The following is a 27,248-nucleotide window of genomic DNA, read 5'->3' as shown; positions in this document are numbered from 1 at the left end:
AATTTTGTTTTGTTTTTTGTTTCTGGGTAGTAAGTGTTATTTTCTAATTGCTTATGCCTCAAAAGTATAGAAAATGGTTATTATTCCCCACAAACTTTGCTTTTGTGACCAGGACAGTGATATTTCAAAAATTCACTATTTCCAATGGGAAAACGGGCAAATGTGTGTCTTTTCATTCACATAAGGTCAGAAAAAACAACATATGAATCCAAATTAACAAGTATTTATACTAAAGTAATATAAAAATGACTACAAAAGATTTAGAAGTGAGTACTTTTTCGAGATTTACGATTATACTAAAAAGTTTAGTTTATCCCGTGCCCTGCAAGGTGAAGTGACCCACCTGCTCCTTGACCTCGATGTTGTGCTCTCCCTCCAGGATGAGAGTGACCGCCTGCATGATCTGCTTCCCGTGAGAGCTCATGATCTGATCGATGTGCTGTCAACAGAACAGAGGAACACCATCACCTGTGTGTGCCATTGCATGTATGTGTACCTAGATTTTAAATATATATATATATGTATATTTCAGTGTGCATGCCTGTTTGTCTGTATGTGTATATATATGTCAGTGTGCGTGTATCAGTATCTGTGTATGCAGCAGCGTATGCTCATCTGTGCTGACCGGCCGTGTGGAAAGCAGGTTTCTCAGCAGTCCCAGGGTCTTCATCAGCACGTTGACGTCAGGGTCGGAGAGCAGTCTGAAGAGCTGCTCCGTGCTCAGCGCTCGCAGGATATCCATCTTTATCTTCTGCTCTGCCTGGAACGCCATGTTCTACACATATGAGAGAGAGAGTATACCTGCAGTATACTATACACTGCTTCTCGTTTTCAATAAGTCTACATTACAGAGACCCTCTCATCAATACCAAGTGGGTATTATAACCTCATTGATACAGGAGACGGGTATTAAACCTCTTCAGTACAGGGGTATATATATTGAGTGTGGATACTCACCATGAGTGCCCAGATCCCATTGACCCGCAGTGCTGGGCTCTCACTCTGAGTTAGGCTGCACAGAAGATCGATCGCTCCGGACTCCAGGATCGGCTGCAGGGATACAGCAAGCGATGTGTTCACAGACAAAGCCAGAATCAAACACTGACCAATGCATTAACCATGACACCAGTACTTGTTAACTATCATCATATGCATAGAGGGCAAAGCAACCCCCCTAACCCTGCACACAGTAGTGAAGGATTGCTCTGTTACTGTGCATGAGTCCTCTTGCTCAGACTCACCTCCTTGCTGGGGGAGAACTCAAGCAGCAGGTTGCACAGTGTGGAGGAGGCCATGACCAGGACCTCTTCCGGAGCGTTCTGTAACAGCTAGGGGGTAGAGGAAGAGAGAGGGAGGGAGCGAGAGAGAAGGGACAGAATGTATATGAGTGTGTATTTCAGGACGGAGTGGCCTTTACACAGTCCATTCTTTTTTGGAACACGATACAGAATGCAATGCCTAGTAGCTCCAGGTGACATTTTCAACAGTTTTATCCAAGCTGCTAAAAATCAAGGCTGTTCTGGTGGAATATTGCCTGAAAATGTCACTGTACAAAACAAGAAGCTTGAACACTAACGAAAGCATTTGCCAAAACGACTGTCTATTCAACTTGCAGGTTTGACCCCTCTTTGCCTCTCCCTCTCCTCACCTTCATCAGCGGTTTCCACACAGCATGGTCCTGGAAGCTGGTCCGGAGCTGCTGAACAGAGCGAGACAGGCTGTGCAGACACCTGGAGAGGAGTGGAGGAGAGGAGAGGAGAGGAGAGGAGAAAGACGACATGACATCAGCAGCATTCACTGGCCCTCCGAGATCAACTCCCACTGAGCTCCCACTGCCTTGAATACTCAAGTGCACTCCACAGAACAAACACTGAACAGGTCTGAAATGTGAGTAAGACAGTACACTACAGCACACTGCTGGAGACAAAGAGCGGTTATTTTAGGGCAGAAAAACAGGTAAGTGAGAAACAGTTTGAAGGCAAAGAAAAATATTTAAGACAACTAGACAGAAGCAAAAACAATCCGATCTACTAAACATCCTGAATCGTCACATCGCCGTATTTGCTGACAGGATCACATTACACTGCACGGAACACACAGGTGACCCCAAACCGAGATGGGACCCCCCCTTCACCCAATAGGCTTGATCTAGTTACAGCCTGGTTACTGTGAAGCTGCACGTGCAAGTGTAGTGTAACGAGTAAAAGCGTTACAAATCAGACAGCTCTGTTTAACAATGTGACAATGCTGGAGAGAGTCAAGCTCTGGCATATCTATCCAGGATAGGTGTACCCCCCTGCTGGGTTCACAGAGGTGGCTCACAGGGGTGGGGGTGCTGGGAAAGGGAGTCACCCAGCAGACAGTGTGGAGAGAAGAGAAAGTAGAGAAGAGTTGCCTACCTGACGGCTGCTAACCGCACCTTGATACTAGACTCTGACAATCCACTGACAATTCGGTCCATCATATTCTCAGTTTCAATTATCTAAGGGAGAGAGGTTAGGGCTGCATAAATTCATACAGCAGGGAGAGCAGCAAGGAGACAGTCAAGATAACAACAATAATAACAACATGCCGCGCCACACATCGCCAGTCTGCTCCCCTCCTTCGAGGGAGTGACCAGAGAAACCCAGCAGACACCCCTAGAAGATCACTGCAAGACTTGAAAATATTCAGCGGTTCAGTTATAACCAGAAATGTATATTGTGGGTTATAGAACGTTCTATAGCTAACTTAAATAGAATACACTCGGGTCATAAATCAGCCATCATTATTTCTTGGGAGCTGTGATGGAAGCATGACCTGGATAGACTAACAACGTTCACAAGATTTCCAGCAGAGTATGTGATAATGTTGAAAAACGCAGAGCAACAATACGAATAACACAGAGAACAATAAAAGGTAAAGCAATGTCATTCTTGGAGGATGTTTTGTAACCTTTTAAACTGGGAGATCTACGATCAATTACGCAGTCAACAATGTATCTCACAATATCAGCTACACTCTCTGATTTTCCAGGTATCAGTTGCTGTACCTGTTAAAGTCAACAGGACAGATGGAGAGCTTCCTCGTGTACTCCATAAAAAAAAAAAAAAAAAAAAAAAAAAAACAGCCTTAGAACCAAACAACTAACCCATATACTCACTTCAGGGGGGCTTCTCTGATTTGTAATATTCATGCTGGATTTTCTCCTAAGAGTTAATAAAGATCAAAACCTTTGAAAATACGACCCATGGCAGCATTACATTATTGAACTTCAGCGTTCTGCAACACAGCGTTTCTGAATATCAGATAATGTAAAAAACACATTCTAAATATAAACTCTATAAAAAAATATATATATAGCACCCACAGACTGGGTTTCTGCTTGACTTTCCATGCCTTGTGCCACAAGCAGTCACATCAAAATAAATACCTTCACTGAAGAATCCCAACGCACTTTATTTCAATTAAACGCGGACTTGAACATTTTAAAATACAATTAACATGGACAAGGTTTTGGCAGGTCGGTAAGTAAAACCCCAATTAATGTTTAACACCGACTAGAACAGTTCAAAGACGACGACGCACCTGCTGATCTCGGAACACCTGTTCATCTTCTTCAACACTAGAACACTGCGGCAGAATGCTGCAACTCAAGGGCCTCTAAGCACTCTGGAGCTGCTTGATTCTCAGTTTTGTAACTGAACTGTAACTTTTCTCCTTTCCAAAAGCAATTAATATAATAGATAAAAATGTGTCCCAAGGGGTTTTGTACCTCATACATTTTTTTTGTCCAAAGGAAGTGAAATGAAAATAAAAAAGCATTGAAAGCTACATGGAAACCTTGAAGTCCAGAACAGTGTCTGCGGGACAGGTCTGGGTCTATTATCAAGACCAGGGCATTGCAACACACTCCAACAAACCTCTTCCTTTTGCGCTTCTGAAAAACTGTCAATGTAGAGCAGTCTGTCGCTGGACTGAACTGCCACGTCGTCGACCAAATGATAGCACAAGCAAAATAGCTGTTGCATCAAAACGTGGCCCAATAACAAAGCATTGCATTCAGCACAATGAAGTTACGAGAACCCCACTTACCTTCAAAAGAGAACCATCAGCATCATTTTAACAGCAGTGCTACTGGGCTGATTCTACAGAAAAACTGAGACTATAGGAGGTGCATGCCAAACTGAGATCTGAACCCAGGACTGCCTTGCTCTACTGCCTGTTCTGTCTCTCCCCCAGAAGCTCAGTTCTAATGGAATCAACTCAACATACTGACTCATCCTAGACTAGCCTTGTACTTGGAGACTGAAAAACAAACTCACCTTCCCATTGAAACAACAAAAACTTAAATGCACCAGTTGCCTTGTTGCAGCACCCAAAACTGTACGGCTTCTCATGCTTTGAAAAGTGACTGGGCTGGAACACAGCTGAGGTTAAGAAACAAGACTCCACTGAGAATAGCAGCCTTAGACTTAGCAGGTTTTACAGCAGGTTTAATTTACTAGACACCCAAGCTTTGTCAGACATGCCTTGCATTAGTCTGAAAGGTCTCATTTCTGCTCACCCCCCACACTTGGCTTAATTGAAAACAAACATGCATTCTCAAACATTTCCCATCCAATGTTAATATATTCTTCCCCAAGAAACAAAAAAAAGAGATCAGGCTGGCTTGCCCTCTCTGGACACGGTTCAAGTCCATCCTCTGTGGTTTCAACTGGACAGAGATTTGGTGATTGGGCGAGGGGGCAAATCCACAAATATGGGCGTTGGCATCCTCCCTGCTGCTGCACATAACTGCAGACAGAGCTGCACCACATGTGATATCCAGTGATACTTGCCCTGCCATCTCGCCCGATCTCGGTCTCGTATTTGGAGTCCTGAAGGATGCACCTGGCCAGGCTCTCCAGGCAAGGGGACCCCACCACTCTCTATCAGAACCCATTCCAACACTTTGCAGACTCCATGGGCAGCTGTTTCCAAGTGCAGAGTACACTCTAAACCCTTTATATTTGCACAGCGTTTTTATTCTATTTAAGTTAGCTAATTATTGGATAAATCGGTTACATCTCCTGGACCATTTGTAACAGTCCCACGGTGCCATTTTTATTATTAGTAATATCCTTTAAAATTTTGCAGGTTCAAATCTGTGGAGAGGCTCTTGCACAACACAAAGCACAATAAACAGCGCTTTGAGATTAAAATGAAGGGATCCTTGTCCTCCCTTGTTTTTTGCTGTACACTGCCTCCACAGCACCACCTAGTGCTTGACTGTGTACCGGCACAGCTCAACTGCAAAATCCTCTTCTGCAATTCAAAAAAAAAAAGTCAAAAGATAGTTTGGTGGAGATTGGCTTTCTCTGCTGCCCTGTCACAGTATCAGGAGCCTCAGTGCTTTTTGGGGGCTATATCTCCTGAGTTGCCTGGGTTCCCTTCACTCCTCTGCATGAAAGCTGCAGAGTCCTGCACGTGAAAAGGCTTGGGTCTAGAGGATTCTGCTGCGCTCATGTCCCACGGAAGCGACTGGCTGAACCCTTCACCTAAAACAAGACTGCTTCTTTTATGTCTTTTTTTTTTTTTTTTTTAAGCAAAGGTTCATGTGCCCACAGAGCCCTACTGCTTAGTCTGCTTTTCAGCTGGACTTCAGAATCATGAAGAATGCTGTTCGTTAGATTATGCAAGCATGAGTCCTTTGAGTTTTTCATCATTTTATTTGATTTTTTTTTTCAGAGATTTTTGTTATTGGTTTATAGGCATGCAGGTTTATCACTGTCGTTTGTTTTGTTATCTGGTACTTTTGACAAAGTTGCTACAATTGATTAAAATGTAACCCTCAGACCACTGCCCTGATTCCTCACCCACACTGGAGCTGCACACTGGCCAGGCTTGGTGCAGCGTTACTCAGCTCTCTGTCTGTACCTGTCTACTCCCCGATTCCTCACCCACACTGGAGCTGCACACTGGCCAGGCTTGGTGCAGCGTTACTCAGCTCTCTGTCTGTACCTGTCTACTCCCCGATTCCTCACCCACACTGGAGCTGCACACTGGCCAGGCTTGGTGCAGCGTTACTCAGCTCTCTGTCTGTACCTGTCTACTCCCCGATTCCTCACCCACACTGGAGCTGCACACTGGCCAGGCTTGGTGCAGCGTTACTCAGCTCTCTGTCTGTACCTGTCTACTCCCCGATTCCTCACCCACACTGGAGCTGCACACTGGCCAGGCTTGGTGCAGCGTTACTCAGCTCTCTGTCTGTACCTGGAGCTCTACTCCCTCAGATCTCTGTCTGTCCTCATTCCCACACTGGAGCTGCACACTGGCCAGGCTTGGTGCAGCGTTACTCAGATCTCTGTCTGTACCTGTCTACTCCCCGATTCCTCACCCACACTGGAGCTGCACACTGGCCAGGCTTGGTGCAGCGTTACTCAGATCTCTGTCTGTACCTGTCTACTCCCCGATTCCTCACCCACACTGGAGCTGCACACTGGCCAGGCTTGGTGCAGCGTTACTCAGATCTCTGTCTGTACCTGTCTACTCCCCAATTCCTCACCCACACTGGAGCTGCACACTGGCCAGGCTTGGTGCAGCGTTACTCAGATCTCTGTCTGTACCTGTCTACTCCCCGATTCCTCACCCACACTGGAGCTGCACACCGGCCAGGCTTGGTGCAGCGTTACTCAGATCTTGTCTGTACCTGTCTACTCCCCGATTCCTCACCCACACTGGAGCTGCACACTGGCCAGGCTTGGTGCAGCGTTACTCAGCTCTCTGTCTGTACCTGTCTACTCCCCGATTCCTCACCCACACTGGAGCTGCACACTGGCCAGGCTTGGTGCAGCGTTACTCAGCTCTCTGTCTGTACCTGTCTACTCCCCATTCCTCACCCACACTGGAGCTGCACACTGGCCAGGCTTGGTGCAGCGTTACTCAGATCTCTGTCTGTACCTGTCTACTCCCCGATTCCTCACCCACACTGGAGCTGCACACTGGCCAGGCTTGGTGCAGCGTTACTCAGATCTCTGTCTGTACCTGTCTACTCCCCGATTCCTCACCCACACTGGAGCTGCACACTGGCCAGGCTTGGTGCAGCGTTACTCAGATCTCTGTCTGTACCTGTCTACTCCCCGATTCCTCACCCACACTGGAGCTGCACACTGGCCAGGCTTGGTGCAGCGTTACTCAGATCTCTGTCTGTACCTGTCTACTCCCCGATTCCTCACCCACACTGGAGCTGCACACTGGCCAGGCTTGGTGCAGCGTTACTCAGATCTCTGTCTGTACCTGTCTACTCCCCGGTTCCTCACCCACACTGGAGCTGCACACTGGCCAGGCTTGGTGCAGCGTTACTCAGATCTCTGTCTGTACCTGTCTACTCCCCGATTCCTCACCCACACTGGAGCTGCACACTGGCCAGGCTTGGTGCAGCGTTACTCAGATCTCTGTCTGTACCTGTCTACTCCCCGATTCCTCACCCACACTGGAGCTGCACACTGGCCAGGCTTGGTGCAGCGTTACTCAGATCTCTGTCTGTACCTGTCTACTCCCCGATTCCTCACCCACACTGGAGCTGCACACTGGCCAGGCTTGGTGCAGCGTTACTCAGATCTCTGTCTGTACCTGTCTACTCCCCGATTCCTCACCCACACTGGAGCTGCACACTGGCCAGGCTTGGTGCAGCGTTACTCAGCTCTCTGTCTGTACCTGTCTACTCCCCGATTCCTCACCCACACTGGAGCTGCACACTGGCCAGGCTTGGTGCAGCGTTACTCAGCTCTCTGTCTGTACCTGTCTACTCCCCGATTCCTCACCCACACTGGAGCTGCACACTGGCCAGGCTTGGTGCAGCGTTACTCAGATCTCTGTCTGTACCTGTCTACTCCCCGATTCCTCACCCACACTGGAGCTGCACACTGGCCAGGCTTGGTGCAGCGTTACTCAGATCTCTGTCTGTACCTGTCTACTCCCCGATTCCTCACCCACACTGGAGCTGCACACTGGCCAGGCTTGGTGCAGCGTTACTCAGATCTCTGTCTGTACCTGTCTACTCCCCGATTCCTCACCCACACTGGAGCTGCACACTGGCCAGGCTTGGTGCAGCGTTACTCAGCTCTCTGTCTGTACCTGTCTACTCCCCGATTCCTCACCCACACTGGAGCTGCACACTGGCCAGGCTTGGTGCAGCGTTACTCAGCTCTCTGTCTGTACCTGTCTACTCCCCGATTCCTCACCCACACTGGAGCTGCACACTGGCCAGGCTTGGTGCAGCGTTACTCAGCTCTCTGTCTGTACCTGTCTACTCCCCGATTCCTCACCCACACTGGAGCTACTGCTACAAGCTACTGCACGTCAGCTTGATCCGGGCAGCAGCTAAGGAGATTAAATCTGTTTCTACTGCAGGGGTGTTAAAAGAGTAGCATTTAATCAGTAGCCAAGTGTTACATGTTTACTAAGCTGTTTAACTACTGTCAATGATGCCTAATAGACAGTTCAGCCTCAGTGTTTATACAGCACTCTGTTTTTAAAGGGAATTATTTCATATTTAGTCTAACACAAACCCAGCCGCAGTGATTTATCAAGAAGTGCCAGCGCTCTGAGTGTTCTGATTGGTTTCCAGCATTTTGAACGTGTTCATTCCTCAGAGACCCCCCTGTCTTGTTGTGTGATTCTGTATACAGCCTGACAGAAGACAAAGCAGCCCCTCTGTGTCCAGAGGCTTTCTGTTTGCTTGTTTGTTTGTTTAATAAACTGGGTGATCAAGAATTCTGGAACCACTCTAGCAGGCAGGATTATAGCTCTGTAATTCCCACCATGGTCTATAAGGTAGAAGTTTTAATAATTGTTCCAGGGATGTCAACAAGAGTCTTGTTCCATAGCAGTTTGATCCATTCCTGGTTTCACTATGAGTTTAATAAGACACATCTGAGCTTGTCACAGACACACTGTTGTTAATCTTGTTAAGCTCGCATTAAAACCAGGAATGGGTGAAACTGCTGTGCAGCAGGAGCCTTATTTCCATCCCTGTGTTCGTTTAGAAAGTCATGGATGACCCTCTTGGAAATGCATCGCTGGTCCCAGCCCGATTGTAAATGCTTGTGAATTAAGCAGTAGATGTCAGTTGTGACATTGTTCTATTTAGGCTGTGGCTCCAGACTGTACAGTACAGTATGTTTAGCTGTTGTAGGCAGAAGGCAAAATCTCCATCATTTCCACTCATTGCTGAGGGACTGAAGCCTCTCTGTTGTCATTTAGCAGGCTGCTTTGCTGGATGCCTTGCTATTCTGTTAAGTGGAAGTCAGTGCTATCTGCCTACGACAGATCCACTTGTTTCATTAGAAATCGCAGAGAGCTGAGAACACCACTTCCCATGAGAGAAACAGAGTGATTGCACAGAGCTTTATTCATATCAGCAGAGCACAGCAGCATCACCAAACATAACCACCATCAGCAATATCAGCATTAATAATATTAAAAATCACCATCATCATCACAAAACAAAATCCACACAGGCTACTACTACACATCGGCAGAGCATACAGGTTCAAACTTGCAATCATATAAAAACGACAATATTTCAGATATATATGGATATACTGCAGGTTTTTTTTTTTTTTACCCCTGATTGGATGGAATGAAAGGAAAGCAGGATTTATAAAAAAATTAAAAATAAATAAAAATACAATCGTACAATAGCAAAACCCAAAGTAGCATCCTTCACAAGAATTGAGAAGCATCGTTTTAAATTGATAAAAGAAAGAAAAGAATATGAGAGAAGGCAAATAATGACCCTTTGCGTTCATGCAGTAAAAGTGCTTGAGATAAACAGCATTTAGACAAGTGCTCAGACACTGAAGCAGCACTGGATTGGCATTTCTGTGGCTGTCCCATGCTCACCCGACAGAGTGGTCTCATTCATTCTCACAGAGCAGGCTCACAACGCATGCGAGCGCTTGCAGTGCGTGTGTGTGTGTGTGTGAGCGTCTGTCTCTCTCTAATGTCCCTTGTGTCCCTCTCAGGTGGTCCGTCCTGCGGACAGGGTAGGGGGGCGCCCCTCCCCCAGACTCACCTTCTTCCGGATGTCCTCGTCGTTTGCCCCCAGAGATGCGTACAACTTGAAGGCCGCCTGTCGCAGCTCGTGGGCATGCTTCAGGTCATGGTCCAGCTGTAGTGAGAGGGGAAGAGCACAGGCAGCAGTCACATTGAGGGTCTGGATACCGCACAGGCAGCAATCACACTGAGGGACTGGATACCGCACAGGCAGCAATCACACTGAGGGGCTGGATACCGCACAGGCAGCAATCACACTGAGGGGCTGGATACTGCACAAGCAGCAATCACACTGCACACCGTACAGACAGCAATCACACTGAAAGTTAAGCCTCTTACCCGCTTGATGTCTGTGATGGCGCTGACAGAGCTGGGGTATTTGAAATAGTCAGCGAGCATGGCGATCAGGTGGTCAGTGATGCTGGCGATTCTTTGCAGCTCCACGTCCGGCTCAATCAGATAGGCCAGCGTCTCTGCGCCGTCCACCCTCTCCTCCAGCAAGCGCTCTTTACTGCACATGCGCACCAGACAGGGCAGAGTCTGAGACAGGAAAGAGGAGATCATTAACACTGAGGCACTGAACCTTCGCTCTGAACAGTACAGATTAGCCAAGAAAAGTTGTAATTCTAATTGAATAAGTCATGCTCTAGATATATGCAACAATGTAAGTGTGACAGATGGTGGAGGAACAACATCTTTGAGAGGACAGGGTTCAGCAACACAGACCTTGACTGAATTATTCAGGCCAGCATTTCTTTGTTAAAACAGCACAGCGTCCACCCACCTTTAACACAATGCAGTTATCATCAGTCCGGATGGCTCCAGCTCTGCACATATACGTTAGGCTGGGGGAACAGAACAGAGAGAACAGCATAGATCTGTATTCAGATCAGCACATCGATACAGCGATGGGGGTTCAGGGGCTTGAATGGACAATGGGGTCTGCAGAGAAATACCTTTTTTTTTTTTTTCAGGGAATATTTAAAGGAATTTACAAAATGAAACCTCTTGTTTGGAAATCAACCCTCACGGCCATAACTAATCCCATAACATACAAATTTATTTTCTACAGTGTCCTTCGTATGCAGCCCAACGATCCCAGTACATGTACAGTCCAACCACTAATCTTCAGATATACAGTAGAACGAAAAAGAGCTCTAAACTGCTCTCTATTAAAAGACTATTAGAAAACAGAATATTTTCAGCTTGGATTTAAAACTAGTGATTGACTCAGCATTCCGAACAGAACCTGGAAGTGCGTTCCACAGTGAAGGACCTGGAACCCTAAATGCCGAGCGACAGACTGGGAGATGAGGTCTGCAATGCACGCACTGCCCAGGCAGCAGAGAGACACCCCACACTCAGAGACACTTACCATTTGGCTGCTGTGAGCTGCATTTCAATGGGCTTGTCCCTCTGCATCATCCTGACGAACACCTGAGATAGCAGCTCTCCATCCACCAGCACTGAAACACAGACAGGGAGAGGGACAGGGGGTTAGACAGCACGCTCACAGTTAAACACTCACGCTGCAATCTAATACAGAACTATGTGAAGTGTTGGAGGCTTGTTTACAGGCACTTGCTGAGGGAGGGTACAGAGTGGACAGGCAGAGAGAGAGAGGTTAGGGTTAGGGTTCGGGTTGGGGTTAGGGTTAGGGAGGGTACAGAGTGGAGAGGCAGAGAGAGAGAGAGAGGTTAGGGTTAGGTTTCGGGTTGGGGCGGCACAGAGTGGAGAGGCAGAGAGAGAGAGGTTAGGGTTAGGATTCGGGTTGGGGTGGGTACAGAGTGGAGAGGCAGAGAGAGAGAGAGAGGGTTAGGGTTAGGATTAGGGTGGGTACAGAGTGGAGAGGCAGAGAGAGAGAGAGAGGGTTAGGGTTAGGATTAGGGTGGGTACAGAGTGGAGAGGCAGAGAGAGAGAGAGAGGGTTAGGGTTAGGGTTAGGGTTAGGGTTAGGGAGAGGGTTAGGGTTAGGGTTAGGGTTAGGGGGGGTCCCAAGAGTCCAGGTCTCCGTCTAGGAGGTGTCAGAGTTGGGTTAGGGTTAGGGTTAGGGTGGGTACAGAGTGGAGAGGCAGAGAGAGAGAGGTTAGGGTTAGGGTTAGGGTTAGGGTTAGGGTGGGTACAGAGTGGAGAGCAGAGAGAGAGAGAGAGGGAGGGTTAGGGTTAGGGTGGGTAGGGGTTAGGGAGAGGAGAGGGTTAGGGTTAGGGTTAGGGTACAGAGTGGAGAGGCAGAGAGAGAGAGTTAGGGTTAGAGGGTTAGGGAGAGAGAGGGTTAGTCAAGAGTAGAGAGAGAGAGATAGAGAGAGGAGAGGGTTAGGGTGGGATTTAGGGTGGGTACAGATGGAGATACAGAGTGGAGAGTTAGAGAGGGAGTGGGAGAGAGGGAGGCAGAGAGAGAGAGAGAGGGTTAGGGTTAGGGTTGGGTACAGAGTGGAAAGGCAGAGAGAGAGAGAGGGTTAGGGTTAGGATTAGGGTGGGTACAGAGTGGAGAGGCAGAGAGAGAGAGAGAGGGTTAGGGTTAGGATTAGGGTGGGTATAGAGTGGAGAGAGAGAGAGAGAGAGAGAGGGTTAGGGTTAGGGTTAGGGTGGGTACAGAGTGGAGAGGCAGAGAGAGAGGGTTAGGGTTAGGATTAGGGTGGGTACAGAGTGGAGAGGCAGAGAGAGAGAGAGAGGGTTAGGGTTAGGGTTAGGGTTAGGGTGGGTACAGAGTGGAGAGGGAGAGAGAGAGAGAGAGAGGGTTAGGGTTAGGGTGGGTACAGAGTGGAGAGGCAGAGAGAGAGAGAGTGGAGGGTTAGGGTTAGGTTAGGGTTAGGGTAGGGTGGGTACAGAGTGGAGAGGCAGAGAGAACTCACCATTCACCAGAGTCATGGAGACCTGAGGGTTTTCATAGGCCAGGACTGAGAAGCATTTCAGTGCCTGCATTTGTACCTGCAAGACGAGAAACAAAACCAGCATCAGTTTGAAGACCAGAATAAACAAAGCAGCTGGGAAGCGATCCTCCTCGAAGAGTTAAACAAGCTTTTATAGAAAGAGCTCCCTCTATTTCAACATCTGACTTAAAAAAAGAAACAAAACTGTGACACACATGTGAATTAGTAAAGGGCCCTTATAATGTAATGTCAATATATTATTATTATTATTATTATTGTACTGTTAAGTACAGAGGCAACACACTGGGACCACACTGCTCTGCTCAGGGGCTTCACCTTGTATGAAGAGGAGATCAGGAGGTGTGCAATGTTCTGGATAGCCCCGTGGTTGTAGAGTATTGTCTGATGGTCTGGAGTCTGAAAAGATTCACAAACGTTTAGGAGCTACGTAGGATAACCACTGGAATAGCCTGAAGCTGACTTCACTGAACGGTCACTAGAACCCTGAGAAGCAGTACCTTGCAGCAGTGACAGAAGATCTGACAGGTGTACTCCTGCGTGCGTCTCGACCGGCTTAACAAAGACATGAGGTGAGGGATCACTGCTGCGTCCTGCAAGCACACAGAGAGACACAGAGAGAGAAAAGAAACCATCAACACATACAAACACAGCCACTGTTACTTACAAAGCATCTTAACAGAAGCAACCTAAGACTATATAAAGCCACTAAATTAAATGTTTCAGCGGTTTATCTTTGGCATGGTAACTTTATTTGGGATTATTTTCCTTGTTGAAAAAAATAAGTACAACTTTGCTGATGACTATTTGTGGTGAAAAGCTTTGTCCCAGGCTTCCTCAGTTCTAAACCATTTAAAAAACGTTCCTCCCTACAACTTTGCTGATGACTATTTGTGGTGAAAAGCTTTGTACCAGGCTTCCTCAGTTCTAAACCATTTAAAAAATGTTCCTCCCTGCAATATTAACTGAGCGTAAATGCTCTATTTTTAAAGAGTTGACAGTGACTGACTCAAGCTGTGTCTCACCGTGTAGAGGAGCTGCACAGGAGTGACAGTGCTGATGAAGACCGTCCGCAAGCAGCGCAGACAAGCTTCAATGAACTTGAGATCCTGAGAGAGAAGACCTGCCAGAGAGACAGAGAGAAAGAGAAGAGAGAGGGAGAGAGGTCAGGACTGACACACAAACACATACAACTCCCTCCCAGTCCTCTAGCTGAATCCCCTAGACCAGTGTTTTTCAACCCTGGTCCTGGGGACCCCCTGTATCTGCTGGTTTTCATTCCAACTAGACCCTTAATTAAACTGAAAATTTGCTCATTAGACCTCTTTAATTGTTTTCAGCTGTTAAACAGTTGCAGAGTTCAAGTTACTTATAAAATGTTTCAGCTAACTTGAACTCTGCAACTGTTAAGAGCTGAAAACAATTATAAAGGTCTAATTATGCAAATGATCAGTTCAATGAAGGGTCTAGTTCAGTAATTGAGAGCTCAGTTGGAATGAAAACTAGCAGCTACAGTGGATCTCCAGGACCAGGATTGAAAAACACTGCTCTAGACCACACTACTTCCCTCCCAATCTCTCAGCTCTAACCACTAGCTCACACTGTCCCTCCCAGTCCTCAGTTCTAACCACTAGACCACACTGCCTCCCTCCCAGTCCTCAGCTCTATCCACTAGACCACACTGCCTCCCTCCCAGTCCTCAGCTCTAACCACTAGACCACACTGCCTCCCTCCCAGTCCTCAGCTCTAACCACTAGACCACACTGCCTCCCTCCCAGTCCTCAGCTCTAACCACTACACCACACTGCCTCCCTCCCAGTCCTCAGCTCTAACCACTAGACCACACTGCCTCCCTCCCAGTCCTCAGCTCTAACCACTAGACCACACTGCCTCCCTCCCAGTCCCTCAGCTCTAACCACTAGACCACACTGCCTCCCTCCCAGTCCCTCAGCTCTAACCACTAGACCACACTGCCTCCCTCCCAGTCCCTCAGCTCTAACCACTAGACCACACTGCCTCCCTCCCAGTCCCTCAGCTCTAACCACTAGACCACACTGCCTCCCTCCCAGTCCCTCAGCTCTAACCACTAGACCACACTGCCTCCCTCCCAGTCCTCAGCTCTAACCACTAGACCACACTGCCTCCCTCCCAGTCCTCAGCTCTAACCACTAGACCACACTGCCTCCCTCCCAGTCCTCAGCTCTAACCACTAGACCACACTGCCTCCCTCCCAGTCCTCAGCTCTAACCACTACACCACACTGCCTCCCTCCCAGTCCTCAGCTCTAAACCTAGTGCTCAAGGCTGCAGTGCAGTACCTTGCAGCAGGGCAGGGATGATGTGGCAGTCCACCAGGGACTTGACGTTGTTCTCGGTGCCCATGGCCAGGCTGCCCAGCACCACGGCACACTCAGTCCGCAGCTCCGCGCCAGAGGAGTCCTGCTGGAGGAGGTACAGCAGCCTGCCGCAGCAACAAGAACAAGAACAGCTCTTTAAGCAGGAGGGCACCGTTTCAGAAACACATAAAGAAACGCATTAGAGACCTAGTATCGCAGTTTACCCTTCACAGTGCAAAAACAAGAACAGCTCTTTAAACAGGAGGGCACCGTTTCAGAAACACATAAAGAAACGCATTAGAGACCTAGTATCGCAGTTTACCCTTCACAGTGCAAGAACAAGAACAGCTCTTTAAACAGGAGGGCACCGCTTTCAGAAACACATAAAGAAACGCATTAGAGACCTAGTATCGCAGTTTACCCTTCATAGTGCTGTGTATTACCTCCTGCACAGTTACCTGTGCAAATTCAAAAAACTGAAATACAATTCAAGTCATCCAAGTGCCACCTGAAAGAACAATGGCAGCGGACCTGCAATTAATAACTGATGGAATCAAGATTTACCTGCTCAGCTTAATGGAAGTTCATTTCTACAAACTGCCATTCGCATAATACTTTCAGAAAGGAAAAACACACCCAATAAATATACCAATAAGTACAAAAATAAACCAGCTAATACTTTTAATTCAGGGGCTTGAAAAGAAGATGATCTTATCTTATGAGTGAACGATCTCTAATGGTTGCAGTAAGAGCAGTCAGGTGTGCTGGTTATGCACATCAGACATTAACCTCGCAGAGGTTTGAACTGATGTGTGGACCGATGAAGAGAAACACCAATGGACTTGACAAAAACAGCAACAGCAGCAGAACCCTTGAAGAGAGCGCCTTTCATAGCCGATGCTGTCCCGAAGCACTTCCAATCTTATAACTGGTACCTTTGCCCTCCCCCGGCAGAGTTTATCAATGACATTATCCCAGCATCTCTCAAATATTCAGTCCCTTTGTGCATTTGTACTTCACTTTTGTAAAAATCTCCTCTTTTCTTTCTTCTGGTCTTTGTGTGCAGCTGTAACATGTGAGAACAAGACAATAACAGCCTCCCTCCATACAGTAAACACACGTGTGCTGCCATGAACTCTCATGACTGACGTGAACGCTCCTATCGGATCTGGTGACGGCACTAACCTGAGAATCTCTCTGAACGAGATCCCCACTGTATCCCATTGTGAAAGGGAAGCACTCAGCACATCGGCTCTGACGATAGGCTGTTTTGCTGCTGTTCAGTCCTGATTTCCAAGCACTGAACACTGCCTCTCACACTCACAAAACAATTCTGCAGTCTGACTGTTCAACACAGCGTTCCAGAATAACCACTAACCTTCAAAAATACTACAAAAAAATACATGACGAGGACTTGAAACAAAACAAGCATTAATCAAACCCACTTGTCTGTGTTTATGGAAGTGTTTTTGCTAAACAGCATATGGGTAAAGATGTAAGTGTAACAACAAACATACACTATGTATGTATGTATGTATGTATGTATGTATGTATGTATGTATGTATGTATTTTATTGTTATACTTACATTGGGGGCCAATTCCTGTTTTTAATTCCAATTCCATTTCAAAATCAATAACCAGTTCCAAATCCCATTCCATTTTAATCAATTCCAACACAGCATTGATCAGAATCGCAATTAGCAGGTTCTGTTTAAAATAGCTTCTCACAGTGGCAACACAATACTTCCCGTATATTGAAGTTACTATCAGATTAAATTGGCTTAATATGAAAGCAGATCAAACCACCACAACAATATTCTGTCTATAAATTACATTCCAATTCCTTTGAAGGAATCAGAATTGAGAATTGATTTTAAACAGGAATTGACCACAACCTTGCATAACACATCCACACACACACGCCGCTGTACTATTCCTTATTCTCAAGACTCTCATTCCTACACTTCTGTGTAAAAACAATTCAAACAGAAAGCAAGCCAGGCAGACAGTTACCTGGGTACAGCTCCCAGCACGATCAGGTTAGCCTTCTGCTTGTTGTTTCCGATGACTGCATTCTTCATGTCACTGAAAACACAAAGCAAACAGCAAACACAGCTTCACTATCACTATTCAGGGAAGCCTCGCAATTACAGCGTATTGTTAGTAGCCAAGGCCCAGGCTGCTATAGGGATTGTTTCAGTATATACATTTTATTATTTATATATATAAAAAAACTCATAAAAGTGCAGCTACTCACATGACTCCCAGCAGCACTTTCTGTGGGTCTGGGTCGAAGAGTCTGTCAACATAATGGCGACTGCTAGCTGTGACCTCCTGTGGGAAACCAACACGCTTTAACACACTGAGCCACTCTGCAAACGCAGACACATCTACCAACGTGGGCGCTGACGTCACGATTTAACACACTGAGCCACTCTGCAAACACAGACACATCTACCAACGTGGGCGCTGACATCACGATTTAACACACTGAGCCGCTCTGCAAACACAGACACATCTACCAACGTGGGCGCTGACATCACGATTTAACACACTGAGCCGCTCTGCAAACACAGACACATCTACCAACGTGGGCGCTGACATCACGATTTAACACACTGAGCCGCTCTGCAAACACAGACACATCTACCAACGTGGGCGCTGACATCACGATTTAACACACTGAGCCGCTCTGCAAACACAGACACATCTACCGACGTGGGCGCTGACATCACGATTTAACACACTGAGCCGCTCTGCAAACACAGACACATCTACCAACGTGGGCGCTGACATCACGATTTAACACACTGAGCCGCTCTGCAAACACAGACACATCTACCGACGTGGGCGCTGACATCACGATTTAACACACTGAGCCGCTCTGCAAACACAGACACATCTACCGACGTGGGCGCTGACATCACGATTTAACACACTGAGCCGCTCTGCAAACACAGACACATCTACCGACGTGGGCGCTGACATCACGATTTAACACACTGAGCCGCTCTGCAAACACAGACACATCTACCAACGTGGGCGCTGACATCACGATTTAACACACTGAGCCGCTCTGCAAACACAGACACATCTACCAACGTGGGCGCTGACATCACGATTTAACACACTGAGCCGCTCTGCAAACACAGACACATCTACCAACGTGGGCGCTGACATCACGATTTAACACACTGAGCCGCTCTGCAAACACAGACACATCTACCAACGTGGGCGCTGACATCACGATTTAACACACTGAGCCGCTCTGCAAACACAGACACATCTACCAACGTGGGCTGACATGACGCTGTTTAAAAAAATCTCAGTATGTTTGCTTGTCTTACAGTAGTTTGATTTAACACACTAACTAACGTGGGCGCTGACATCACGATTTAACACACTGCACTGCTCTGCAAACACAGACACATCTACCAACGTGCGGCGCTGACATCTGATTTAACACACTGAGCCGCTCTGCAAACACAGACACAGCTAACAACTTGGGCGCTGACATCATTTAACAACACATATACACAGACACATCTACCACTTGGGCGCTGACATCACGATTTAACACACTGACACATGCTCTGCAAACACAGACACACGTGGGCGCTGACATCACGATTTAACACACTGAGCCGCTCTGCAAACACAGACACATCTACCAACGTGGGCGCTTGAGCTCTGCAAACACAGACAGCATCTACCAACATGGGCGCTGGATTTAACACACTGACTGCAAACACAGACACATCTACCAACGTGGGCGCTGACATCACGATTTGCGACGCTGACACACCTACCAATTAATTACCATTATATATAACAGCACTGAGCCACTTATTATTATTATTATTTATTTATTATTATTATTATTGGTCATGTTGTGATTTCCAAATCCTTAATTTACCACACGTGGGTGAATCTATGATGGTCAATTAAAATCAGCCACTCCTTAGAACTCAATATATATTCAATGATATATTTATCATTGGAAAACAAGGCATTTCAGGGAGGTCCGCACAACGTGATATAGCCTGGTTATTGAATCGTAGCAAAGTTTTTCATTCAAACTATACAAGTAAGTGGTCTTTGCAATGATTACCATGTTTTGTCACAATCGACATCATTCATCGGAGCTCAAGGAACAGACTGGCTTTTGATTAAACTGAAGAAAAAACTAAGTTGGTTTCTAGAAAGAACTAAAGTGACAGCTTGCTTGCTCAAGCAAACCACACAGCGATGTCGTGATCGTCAGGCCCCTGCGATTCCGAGCTGCACGGTGTAGATGAAGATTAGCCAGCTACAGCTGTCAAGGGGGCGTCTCCTTTTAAAAGCCCTTAAAATACCACCGGCCTCTCTGTACAACAAACGGGTTCCGGCACAGGGGCGTTTTCTGCAGATTGCATTTACTAATAGCCCGTTTTCAGCAACAGTGGGCCCGTAATCAATAAGAATCAAAACATTTTTGTACTGAATTCAGTGTCAGCAATCGTTAGAGAGCCCTCCTATTTACACAACCCGAAAGAGCTTCCTGCCTCAGCGCACCCCTGCGATAAGAAAGCCGGTTTAAAGTGTGCACAGCCCCGCTGCGCTGCGTAAGCGCTGTACAAAAACAACAACGACAACCATGTATTTATTTGTGCAATTTGTTTGACTCACAGATAGCACGCTGATACGGAGAGGGGCCTCCAACAAACACGCCATCTCTTCCCCCTGACAGCTGCCCCAACCGGAGCAGCACTTTCCACAAAAAGACACACTACTTCGCCGGTCGGTAATGTTATTAATAATACACATCTGCTATCTGGTTTTAATCGTGGGGGGGATTTTATCTTCCCCGCACCAAATCTCGTTTTTATCCACACTTTATTTGTTTATTTATGTATCTATTTTTTAATCTTAATAAAAGATTCCCGCTTTATATCGAATGTTAATTTGAAGGTTAACTAGGAATCGTTTAAAAGGGAGCTACGCCAGGTTTGTGTTCCACGGTTTCCATTGGACTGTCAAGGTCAGCAAGAGTTTGCAAGGTACAGAAGGAAACACATGATATTTCTGTCTGGGCAACAACACAAAAACCAATTTTACAGTCATCTCCCCGAACCCTGTCTAGTTTCCACTCAGCCTAGATCTATCGTGTAGTACTTTACACTGGTTTCTAGAAGATATATTCTGTTGTGCTTTACTTTGACAGAAGTATCCAGAGATTCTCAGTGTAGGTCCACCGGTGTCTCTCTTCCCCCCTGTGATTGCAAAGCATAACGTACAAATTGTTAGAAAAAAATAATATAAGGTATTTCCTACATATTTATTTGTATTTTTAAGACAATCAAATCAGAACAGTGCGCTTTGAAAATGTCGAAAGTGCAGTAGCAAATCACAGGAACTCGTTTACCGTAGCTCCTCTTTCTGGGCTTCAGGGCGCAGGCGTTTAGTTTGGACACTGTCATGGTGGGGTGATTTTAAGGATCTTTTAGTTTACTTTCATTTTATTAATTGTTGTCATTGCTGATCCATTTCTGCCTTTTCACTGCACTGGGACGGTGTGTGTGCGTGATGTGGAATTGGTTTTGGAGCGCATTTTTTAACCGATAGGTCTTGTGAATGCATACGGTATGTTGTCTGGATTAGGCTGCAGAATACATCCTTACATTAAGAGGTATATACGCACGTATTAATGTCGCACAAGCAACAGTTGCTTGACTGCCTTGTTCTTTTTGATTGTTTAGATGGATTCAGAGCTAGATGTTTTGAGATATGGAACAGAAACAGGCACGACTGCACCCTGTATTGAAACTGTTGTAATATTAGGTATATTGAAACTGTTATAATTTTAGCTGTATGGAAACTTATAATGTTACGCATTTACTAAGTTAGCTCCTGTAGCCTTGATGGTACAGCCAGTGAACCAGTGTTTTACAAAAAGATGGAAGTAAGGCTCCATTTCCTAGCAGTTTGATCCAGTCCTGGCTTTGCTATGAATTTAATAAGATGCATCAGAGCTTGTTACCTAGACACTGTGTCTGGTCAAGCTCGTGGTAAAACCGGGAATGGGTGAAGTGCTCTGCAATGGGAGTCATATTTCCATCTCTGGTATGAGTTTTTTCCAGTGCATGTTGTATCCAGATAGAAGATGTATCCTGTACAAATCTATGTGCTACCTCTGTGCGTGAGTGTTTCATTTTACTAAGTAAATTGCTTCTTTCTTCTTGTTCGCTCCCCAGAGTCTGAGCTAATTGTAGCCCTACAGCCCCCTGGTAAAGCTGTGTCTGAAAGCTCTCCCTGCCTCAGTGTCAGGATGAAGGTGGCGGTGGAAGGCTGTTGCCATGGCGAGCTGGATAAGATCTACGAGACCATCGCGTTCCTGGAGAGGAAGGAGGGAGTGAAGGTGGACCTGCTGCTGTGCTGCGGAGACTTCCAGGCCGTGCGCAACGAGGCCGACATGAAGTGCATGGCAGTGCCGCAGAAATACAGGCAGATGCAGACCTTCTACAAGTGAGTCTTTCCATCATCAGCACACTGCTACCACGACCACAGTAATGATATTAATAATAATAATAATAATAATACACAGACCTTCTACAAGTGAGCCATTCCATCATCAGCACATTTCTACCACGGTCATAGTAATGATATTATTAATAATAACAATAATAATACACAGACGTTCTACAAGCGAGTCAATCATTCTAGATTCAGTACACTGCTACCACTGATCATAGTATTAATAATAATAACAATCGCCCATCCTCAAAACAGTTACTGAACTCGCAGACTCGGGTATAATAATAATATTAATGATGCTCATATTCACAGCCCCTCGCAGTCGGATATAATAATAATAATATTAATAATAATGATCATATTCACAGCCCCTCGCAGAGTCAGGCATAATAATAATAATATTAAAGATTGCATTCACAGCCCCTTGCAGAGTAGTGTATAATAATAATAATAATATTAAAGATTGCATTCACAGCCCCTTGCAGAGTAGTGTATAATAATAATAATAATATTAAAGATTGCATTCACAGCCCCTTGCAGAGTAGTGTATAATAATATTAATGGTAATATGTTCAGCACAGTCCAGACTGACCAGCTGTGTGTGTCCCAGGTATTACTCTGGAGAGAAGAAGGCTCCTGTCCTCACCATCTTCGTGGGGGGCAACCACGAAGCGTCCAATCACATGCAGGAGCTGCCCTACGGGGGCTGGGTGGCACCAAACATCTACTACCTGGGTAAGACTGAGCCCCGTTCACTGGAAATGCTTCGTTATCCGTGCCTCCTGTCGCCCCCACTGGCGATTGATTGAGTGATTGATCTTCTCTCCCTGCCCTCACAGGAGATGAATTCATGTTGGAAAGTGATCTAATTGATACATTGGTAATGTTTTATGTGGTTAATGAATTGGTTTGTTAATGAATTGGTTATATTGGTCGTATCTCCCCAGGCTATGCAGGAGTGGTCCGGTATAGAGGGGTCCGGATCGGAGGGCTGTCTGGGATCTTCAAGTCGCACGACTACAGGAAAGGTAACTGCACACCTCCCTGTAATACAGTGCAATCCATAGCAGGGTCTACCAACTCACTTTGGGACAGCCAGCATGTCATTGTTCAAGTTGTCCCATTAGGGATAAACTGAAAGTCATGTAAGAGCCTTGCATTTCAGAAATACTGCAGCTGACCTTGTTATTTTTTTTGGGGGGGAGGGGGGAGTCACTCAACTGATCTCTTATTTAAAGTTACCTTTCCTGTAGTTATGAGAGATCAGTTGAGTGAATCTGGGTTTTTTGGGGTTTTTTTCCCCTCCAGAAATTAGCATGCAGAAGTCTTAACAGACATGCACACTAATAGCAAAGGAGTGAGATCCAGGACTTGCTTGTTGTTTGGTTTTACAGACCTGTACATTTATTAAACAGACGATGCACTGGCTAAAGTGCATCAGTGCTCCATGCAAACAGAACAGACCTGTTGGTAGCTGATGCAACCTTCCTCTGCATGTTTCCTGCACAGGTATTTATACTGAGCTTCCTTTCAAATGCAGGTCACTTTGAATGCCCTCCATATGACCAGCAGACAGTCAGGAGTGCGTACCACGTGAGAAACATTGAGGTCTTCAAATTGAAGCAGGTGAGGGGGAAGCTGCATTTCATCTGCAGTTCTCAAAGCAAGCATCGTAAGCAGAGGTCACTGCGAAGCCAAAAGCATCTGCAAACTGTTCCCAAGAGTCGGGCAGCACCCAGATTTAATGCAGGCAGCCTTGTGCTTCTGCATTAGGCAAAGTAAGCAGCAGTTAGCTCAGGGGCTGCTCACTGAGTTGCTCCCCAGCATGGTGTTCGTGTGTGGGGGCTCAGTTATAGAGCTTACAGAGTCAAGAAAGTCCCCACTAGGTAAGAAAAACCTGGCCTTATAGGAACATCCCTGTAATGTTTAAACATTTTGTAATGTCTAACTTCAACTTTCATTGTTGTGCTGATCCTCCCCATCCCGTGCCCCTCTGGAGTTTTTATAGTAAAGCTACAGTATGGGGTTCAGTGCAGAGTTCTCATGAAGACTGTGAACTCTGTGTGTCTGTGTCTGCACTGCAGTCGATGGGTCATCGTTGCTCACCGTGTTCTCTCAGATCCGGCAGCCCATGGATATCTTCCTGTCTCACGATTGGCCGCGAGGGATCTATCACTATGGCAACAAGTCTCAGCTGCTGAAGAGGAAGTCGTTCCTGCGGCAGGAAGTGGAGTCGAACTCGCTGGGCAGCCCGGCTGCAGCAGAGCTCCTGCAGCACCTGCAGCCTGCGTACTGGTTCTCTGCTCACCTGCACGTCAAGTTCGCAGCATACATGCAGCACCAGGTCAGCCTCGCATTCATTCATTCATTCATTTATAGGGCTGGTCTTTTAAACACATTATCAAATATTCTTTCATTTTGAATTAGCCAGAAACCAACAGTGCAATTTGTACCACGTTACAGTAAAACGTAACGAGTAAAGTAAACAAGTAAAAATAATTAAATGACCAATTAAAGTCATTACTAATTAAATTACTATGTCATCAAATTAGAAATTCAAGAAACTTTGCAAACCTGTAAGTAAGAAATGTATTTTGAAAAGTAATTTGCAGTAACAGTGTTCGGCCACCTGTGTGCTGTTCAAAGATTATTTACACGTAGTTTATCGCAGTAAATGAAAGCGTGTTACAGGCTTGTGTGTGTTCTGTGTTTCCAGGCGCAGAAAGACTCGTTGCCGAGGGCAACCAAGTTCCTGTCGCTCGACAAGTGCCTGCCTCACCGGGACTTCCTGCAGGTGAATGGCTTCCTGTCTTGTCAGGGATTTAAAGGAGCGCAAACCAGTGGTTGCGTGAAATATGAGTTGTCTGTTTCTGATTTGGAAATTTTACTGGGTGCCTTTTGTTACTGTCTGATACAATTGTGCTAATGACAGTTCTGGTGTTGCTGTTCGAAATCATGTACGAGAAATAAAACATTGAGAATCACTGTGAAGGAGCTGCCACAATACCAGTGCATCCTATTCCGTGTGTCATCCAGTGCATAGAACATGTGACACAAATCCAGTGTTCACTTAGTATAGTTCTTATTTTTTGGAGGGGATTTATAATAAGTTACATTGTGTGGAGGTGTCTTTCACTATAAAATAAACCATTTCACAGAACAGTACTTCATCACCCCCAAACTGTGTGAGATGGCATCTTCTATAACTAGTATGAGAGGCTGTACCCGTCAACCTGGGTTGAAAACCCTGCTGCCGGCCATACTGTGTTTATCCAATCCAAGCTTTCCCGGATCATTTTTCTTCTGCCCCTTTCCCAAAGTGGGCCATGGAAACGAAGTACTATACACCCCAAGTAACGCAGTGTCAGGCCTGTAAGTACACCCCCTGTGTCTTCCCCTGCCCTTACCCATTTTCCCGGCTGTCTCTCAGATAGTGGATATCGAGGGGGACCCCAGTGCCTCAGACCGGCTGGAGTACGACCCCGAGTGGCTGTCTATCCTGAAGAACACCTCCAGCCTGATCAACACGACCGCCAGGACCTGGAACATGCCCGAGAACAACGGCCTCTTCTCTCGGTGAGTTGCTCGTTGGCACAACTCGCTCAAACACTGACCAGACAACGCAGTGAACCCTTATACCACTACTGTTAAACACAGCACACAAACCAGGACCAGAGGACAGCTGGAAATTAAGTGGAGACTTAAGGACAGAGGGTGGAGACACTTTACACGGAGAGTGATGAGGGGATGGAGTGGGTTAAGATTTCTTATCTGTCCTAGAAAAATCTTGTCCTGTATGAGTTGAGCTAGTAAGGATAGTGAATGGGGAGGCAAAAGAGAGATACAGACATGAATCAGGTTAGGGTTGGAGCTTGTTCTTGGTTTGGCAGTGTTGACACTGCTTGCACAGAGCCTTCATTAATACTGTCTGTATTACGTGCTTTTTTGTACTGTACTTTTTGCAGCTGAACTGAACAATAGCAATCACACAGGGTAACAAGTAATCCCAAGGTAATCCGATTAGGATTTCCAGATAGTTGATTTCAGTGGTAAACAAAGAGTGCTGTACTAACCTATGTGTTTGCTGCCCCCTGGTGTTCTCAGGTGGGATTACAGTGCCTCTGAGTCTGGCCTGAAGGAGGTCCAGTCTGACCTAGGGGCTGACTTGCGTGTCCCTGAGAACTTCAGCGCAACGGTGCCCCACTACGACCCCAACAACCCCCAGTTACAGCGAGAGCCCACCTATGCAGTGAACCCCCAAACCACAGAGCTGTGTGCCTGCCTGGGCCTCACCGATCCCAACGCATGCAGGACTGGGGGGGTAGGCTGGGAGGAGGAGGAGGAGGAGGAGGAGGATAACCTGAGCACAGGGAGCGCAGAGGAGCCCAGCGAATACCCCACTGACACCTCAGGGCTGTCCAGCTCCGTCAACCCTGATGAGATCACCATCGAAGAGGAGTGGGAGGAGGAAGTTGGTGAGGCAGCGGCGATGCAGAGCCCACCAGCACGCCTCATCCTGCCCTCTCCCACTAGAACCAGCAGCAGCGAGAGGCTGATCGAGAATCGGCCCCCCTTTTCACTCTCTGCTAGCCTGCCCGAACCCATGGGGGTGTCGTCCTCTAACGATTCCACCAATGAGGAGCCGGCACGGCACGAGGGGACGGGGTTAAAAGATGGCATGGAGGGGAACAGCTCTCCCCCTAGTGGAGAGAGCAGCGCAGCACGGCCTCCCAAGCGCATCAGTGGGGAGAACGCAGCCACGGGCGAGGGTACGAAGAAGATCAAGAGGAGGAATCAGACCATCTACACTGCACAGGGAGAGGAGGGGGAGGAGGAGGAGGAGGAGGGAGACTGCTGATTGTCGTCACGTTTTTATTCTAATTCGGCTTGTTTTAATTCTCTTGGCAGTGGGGTTTTTATTGAGTGCACAGTGCCCCTGCCCCATGTGGATTGTACGCTGTTGCTGTTCCTTTCAGAGGAATTGTTTTAAAGATATCGCTGGCCACTTGCTCTCCAGTAATTGTGGGCTTTTCTTTTTCTGAAAGGGTATTGTTGTCTGTAAACAGTGCTTACATTTTTTCTGTCTGTTCATAAACCTTGACTTACCCCCCTTTTTACTTTTATTTTAATCGCGGCACGGAACGAGCCAAGGGTGTTGGAGCCGTCCTAATCCTGGTGCTTTCGTTTTATTTTAGAACAGCGTGGCTGTCTAGGATTCTTTTTTATTGTTTGTTTTGTTTCGCTGAAACTGGAGAATGCTGTTAACCCTCTTTAAAACAGCAGCCGAGAACAGATTCACGAATACCAAACATTTTTAAATGAACAATTATCGACTTCAAAATTGAAGCTGACACCTCTGTATTGTGTCCCTTTACCCAACTGCCACCGCACGCCAGGAAATTGTGAGGAAGAGATTTTGCTGACGCTGATTTTAATTTTAGGTCGGAAAGCTCATTAAAATGTTATGTTCTACTAGACACTTGTTTGCTTGT

The 27,248-nt window shown here is 46.5% G+C and overlaps 2 protein-coding genes across 7 annotated transcripts in view; one reads left to right on the top strand and one right to left on the bottom strand.

The window, feature by feature from the left end:
* The window catches only part of armc8 (armadillo repeat containing 8), a 23,978-nt gene extending 3,996 nt beyond the window's left edge, over nucleotides 1-19,982 (bottom strand). For 2 of the 3 annotated variants that reach the window (XM_041262324.1, XM_041262325.1), the window contains exons 1-18: nucleotides 19,912-19,982; nucleotides 17,501-17,577; nucleotides 17,257-17,328; nucleotides 15,225-15,367; nucleotides 13,933-14,030; nucleotides 13,408-13,500; nucleotides 13,226-13,306; nucleotides 12,872-12,947; nucleotides 11,396-11,486; nucleotides 10,805-10,865; nucleotides 10,360-10,560; nucleotides 10,040-10,135; nucleotides 2,400-2,482; nucleotides 1,649-1,730; nucleotides 1,242-1,328; nucleotides 958-1,050; nucleotides 626-775; nucleotides 344-439 (exon numbers count right to left, since the gene is read on the bottom strand). In XM_041262324.1, the coding sequence (XP_041118258.1) occupies nucleotides 344-439; nucleotides 626-775; nucleotides 958-1,050; nucleotides 1,242-1,328; nucleotides 1,649-1,730; nucleotides 2,400-2,482; nucleotides 10,040-10,135; nucleotides 10,360-10,560; nucleotides 10,805-10,865; nucleotides 11,396-11,486; nucleotides 12,872-12,947; nucleotides 13,226-13,306; nucleotides 13,408-13,500; nucleotides 13,933-14,030; nucleotides 15,225-15,367; nucleotides 17,257-17,328; nucleotides 17,501-17,577; nucleotides 19,912-19,956 (1,725 nt within the window). In that variant the 5' untranslated portion in view covers nucleotides 19,957-19,982. Of the gene's footprint in view, nucleotides 1-343; nucleotides 440-625; nucleotides 776-957; nucleotides 1,051-1,241; nucleotides 1,329-1,648; nucleotides 1,731-2,399; nucleotides 2,483-10,039; nucleotides 10,136-10,359; nucleotides 10,561-10,804; nucleotides 10,866-11,395; nucleotides 11,487-12,871; nucleotides 12,948-13,225; nucleotides 13,307-13,407; nucleotides 13,501-13,932; nucleotides 14,031-15,224; nucleotides 15,368-17,256; nucleotides 17,329-17,500; nucleotides 17,578-19,354; nucleotides 19,449-19,911 lie in introns of those variants that run through there. The other variant, XM_041262326.1, reaches the window with a different exon arrangement.
* Nucleotides 19,944-27,231, top strand: dbr1 (debranching RNA lariats 1). 4 transcript variants are annotated; one of them, XM_041262329.1, is made up of 9 exons: nucleotides 19,944-20,022; nucleotides 21,477-21,747; nucleotides 22,367-22,491; nucleotides 22,704-22,784; nucleotides 23,297-23,382; nucleotides 23,876-24,100; nucleotides 24,473-24,550; nucleotides 25,187-25,332; nucleotides 25,861-27,231. In XM_041262329.1, exons 2-9 carry the CDS (start codon nucleotides 21,551-21,553, stop codon nucleotides 26,612-26,614), a joined length of 1,692 nt encoding a protein of 563 aa, XP_041118263.1. In that variant the 5' UTR covers nucleotides 19,944-20,022; nucleotides 21,477-21,550; the 3' UTR covers nucleotides 26,615-27,231. The 4 variants fall into 4 exon arrangements, with proteins under 4 accessions (XP_041118263.1, XP_041118261.1, XP_041118262.1 ...); XM_041262327.1 differs by lacking the exon at nucleotides 19,944-20,022 and adding an exon at nucleotides 20,673-20,865; XM_041262328.1 differs by lacking the exon at nucleotides 19,944-20,022 and adding an exon at nucleotides 20,673-20,911.
* The last annotated feature ends 17 nt before the right edge of the window (nucleotides 27,232-27,248 follow it).

Source organism: Polyodon spathula, chromosome 10 (assembly GCF_017654505.1).
Source record: "Polyodon spathula isolate WHYD16114869_AA chromosome 10, ASM1765450v1, whole genome shotgun sequence".
NCBI classification, from domain to species: Eukaryota; Metazoa; Chordata; class Actinopteri; order Acipenseriformes; family Polyodontidae; genus Polyodon; species Polyodon spathula.
Note: the sequence above shows the minus strand (reverse complement) of the source record. Positions and strands in the feature narration are given on the sequence as shown.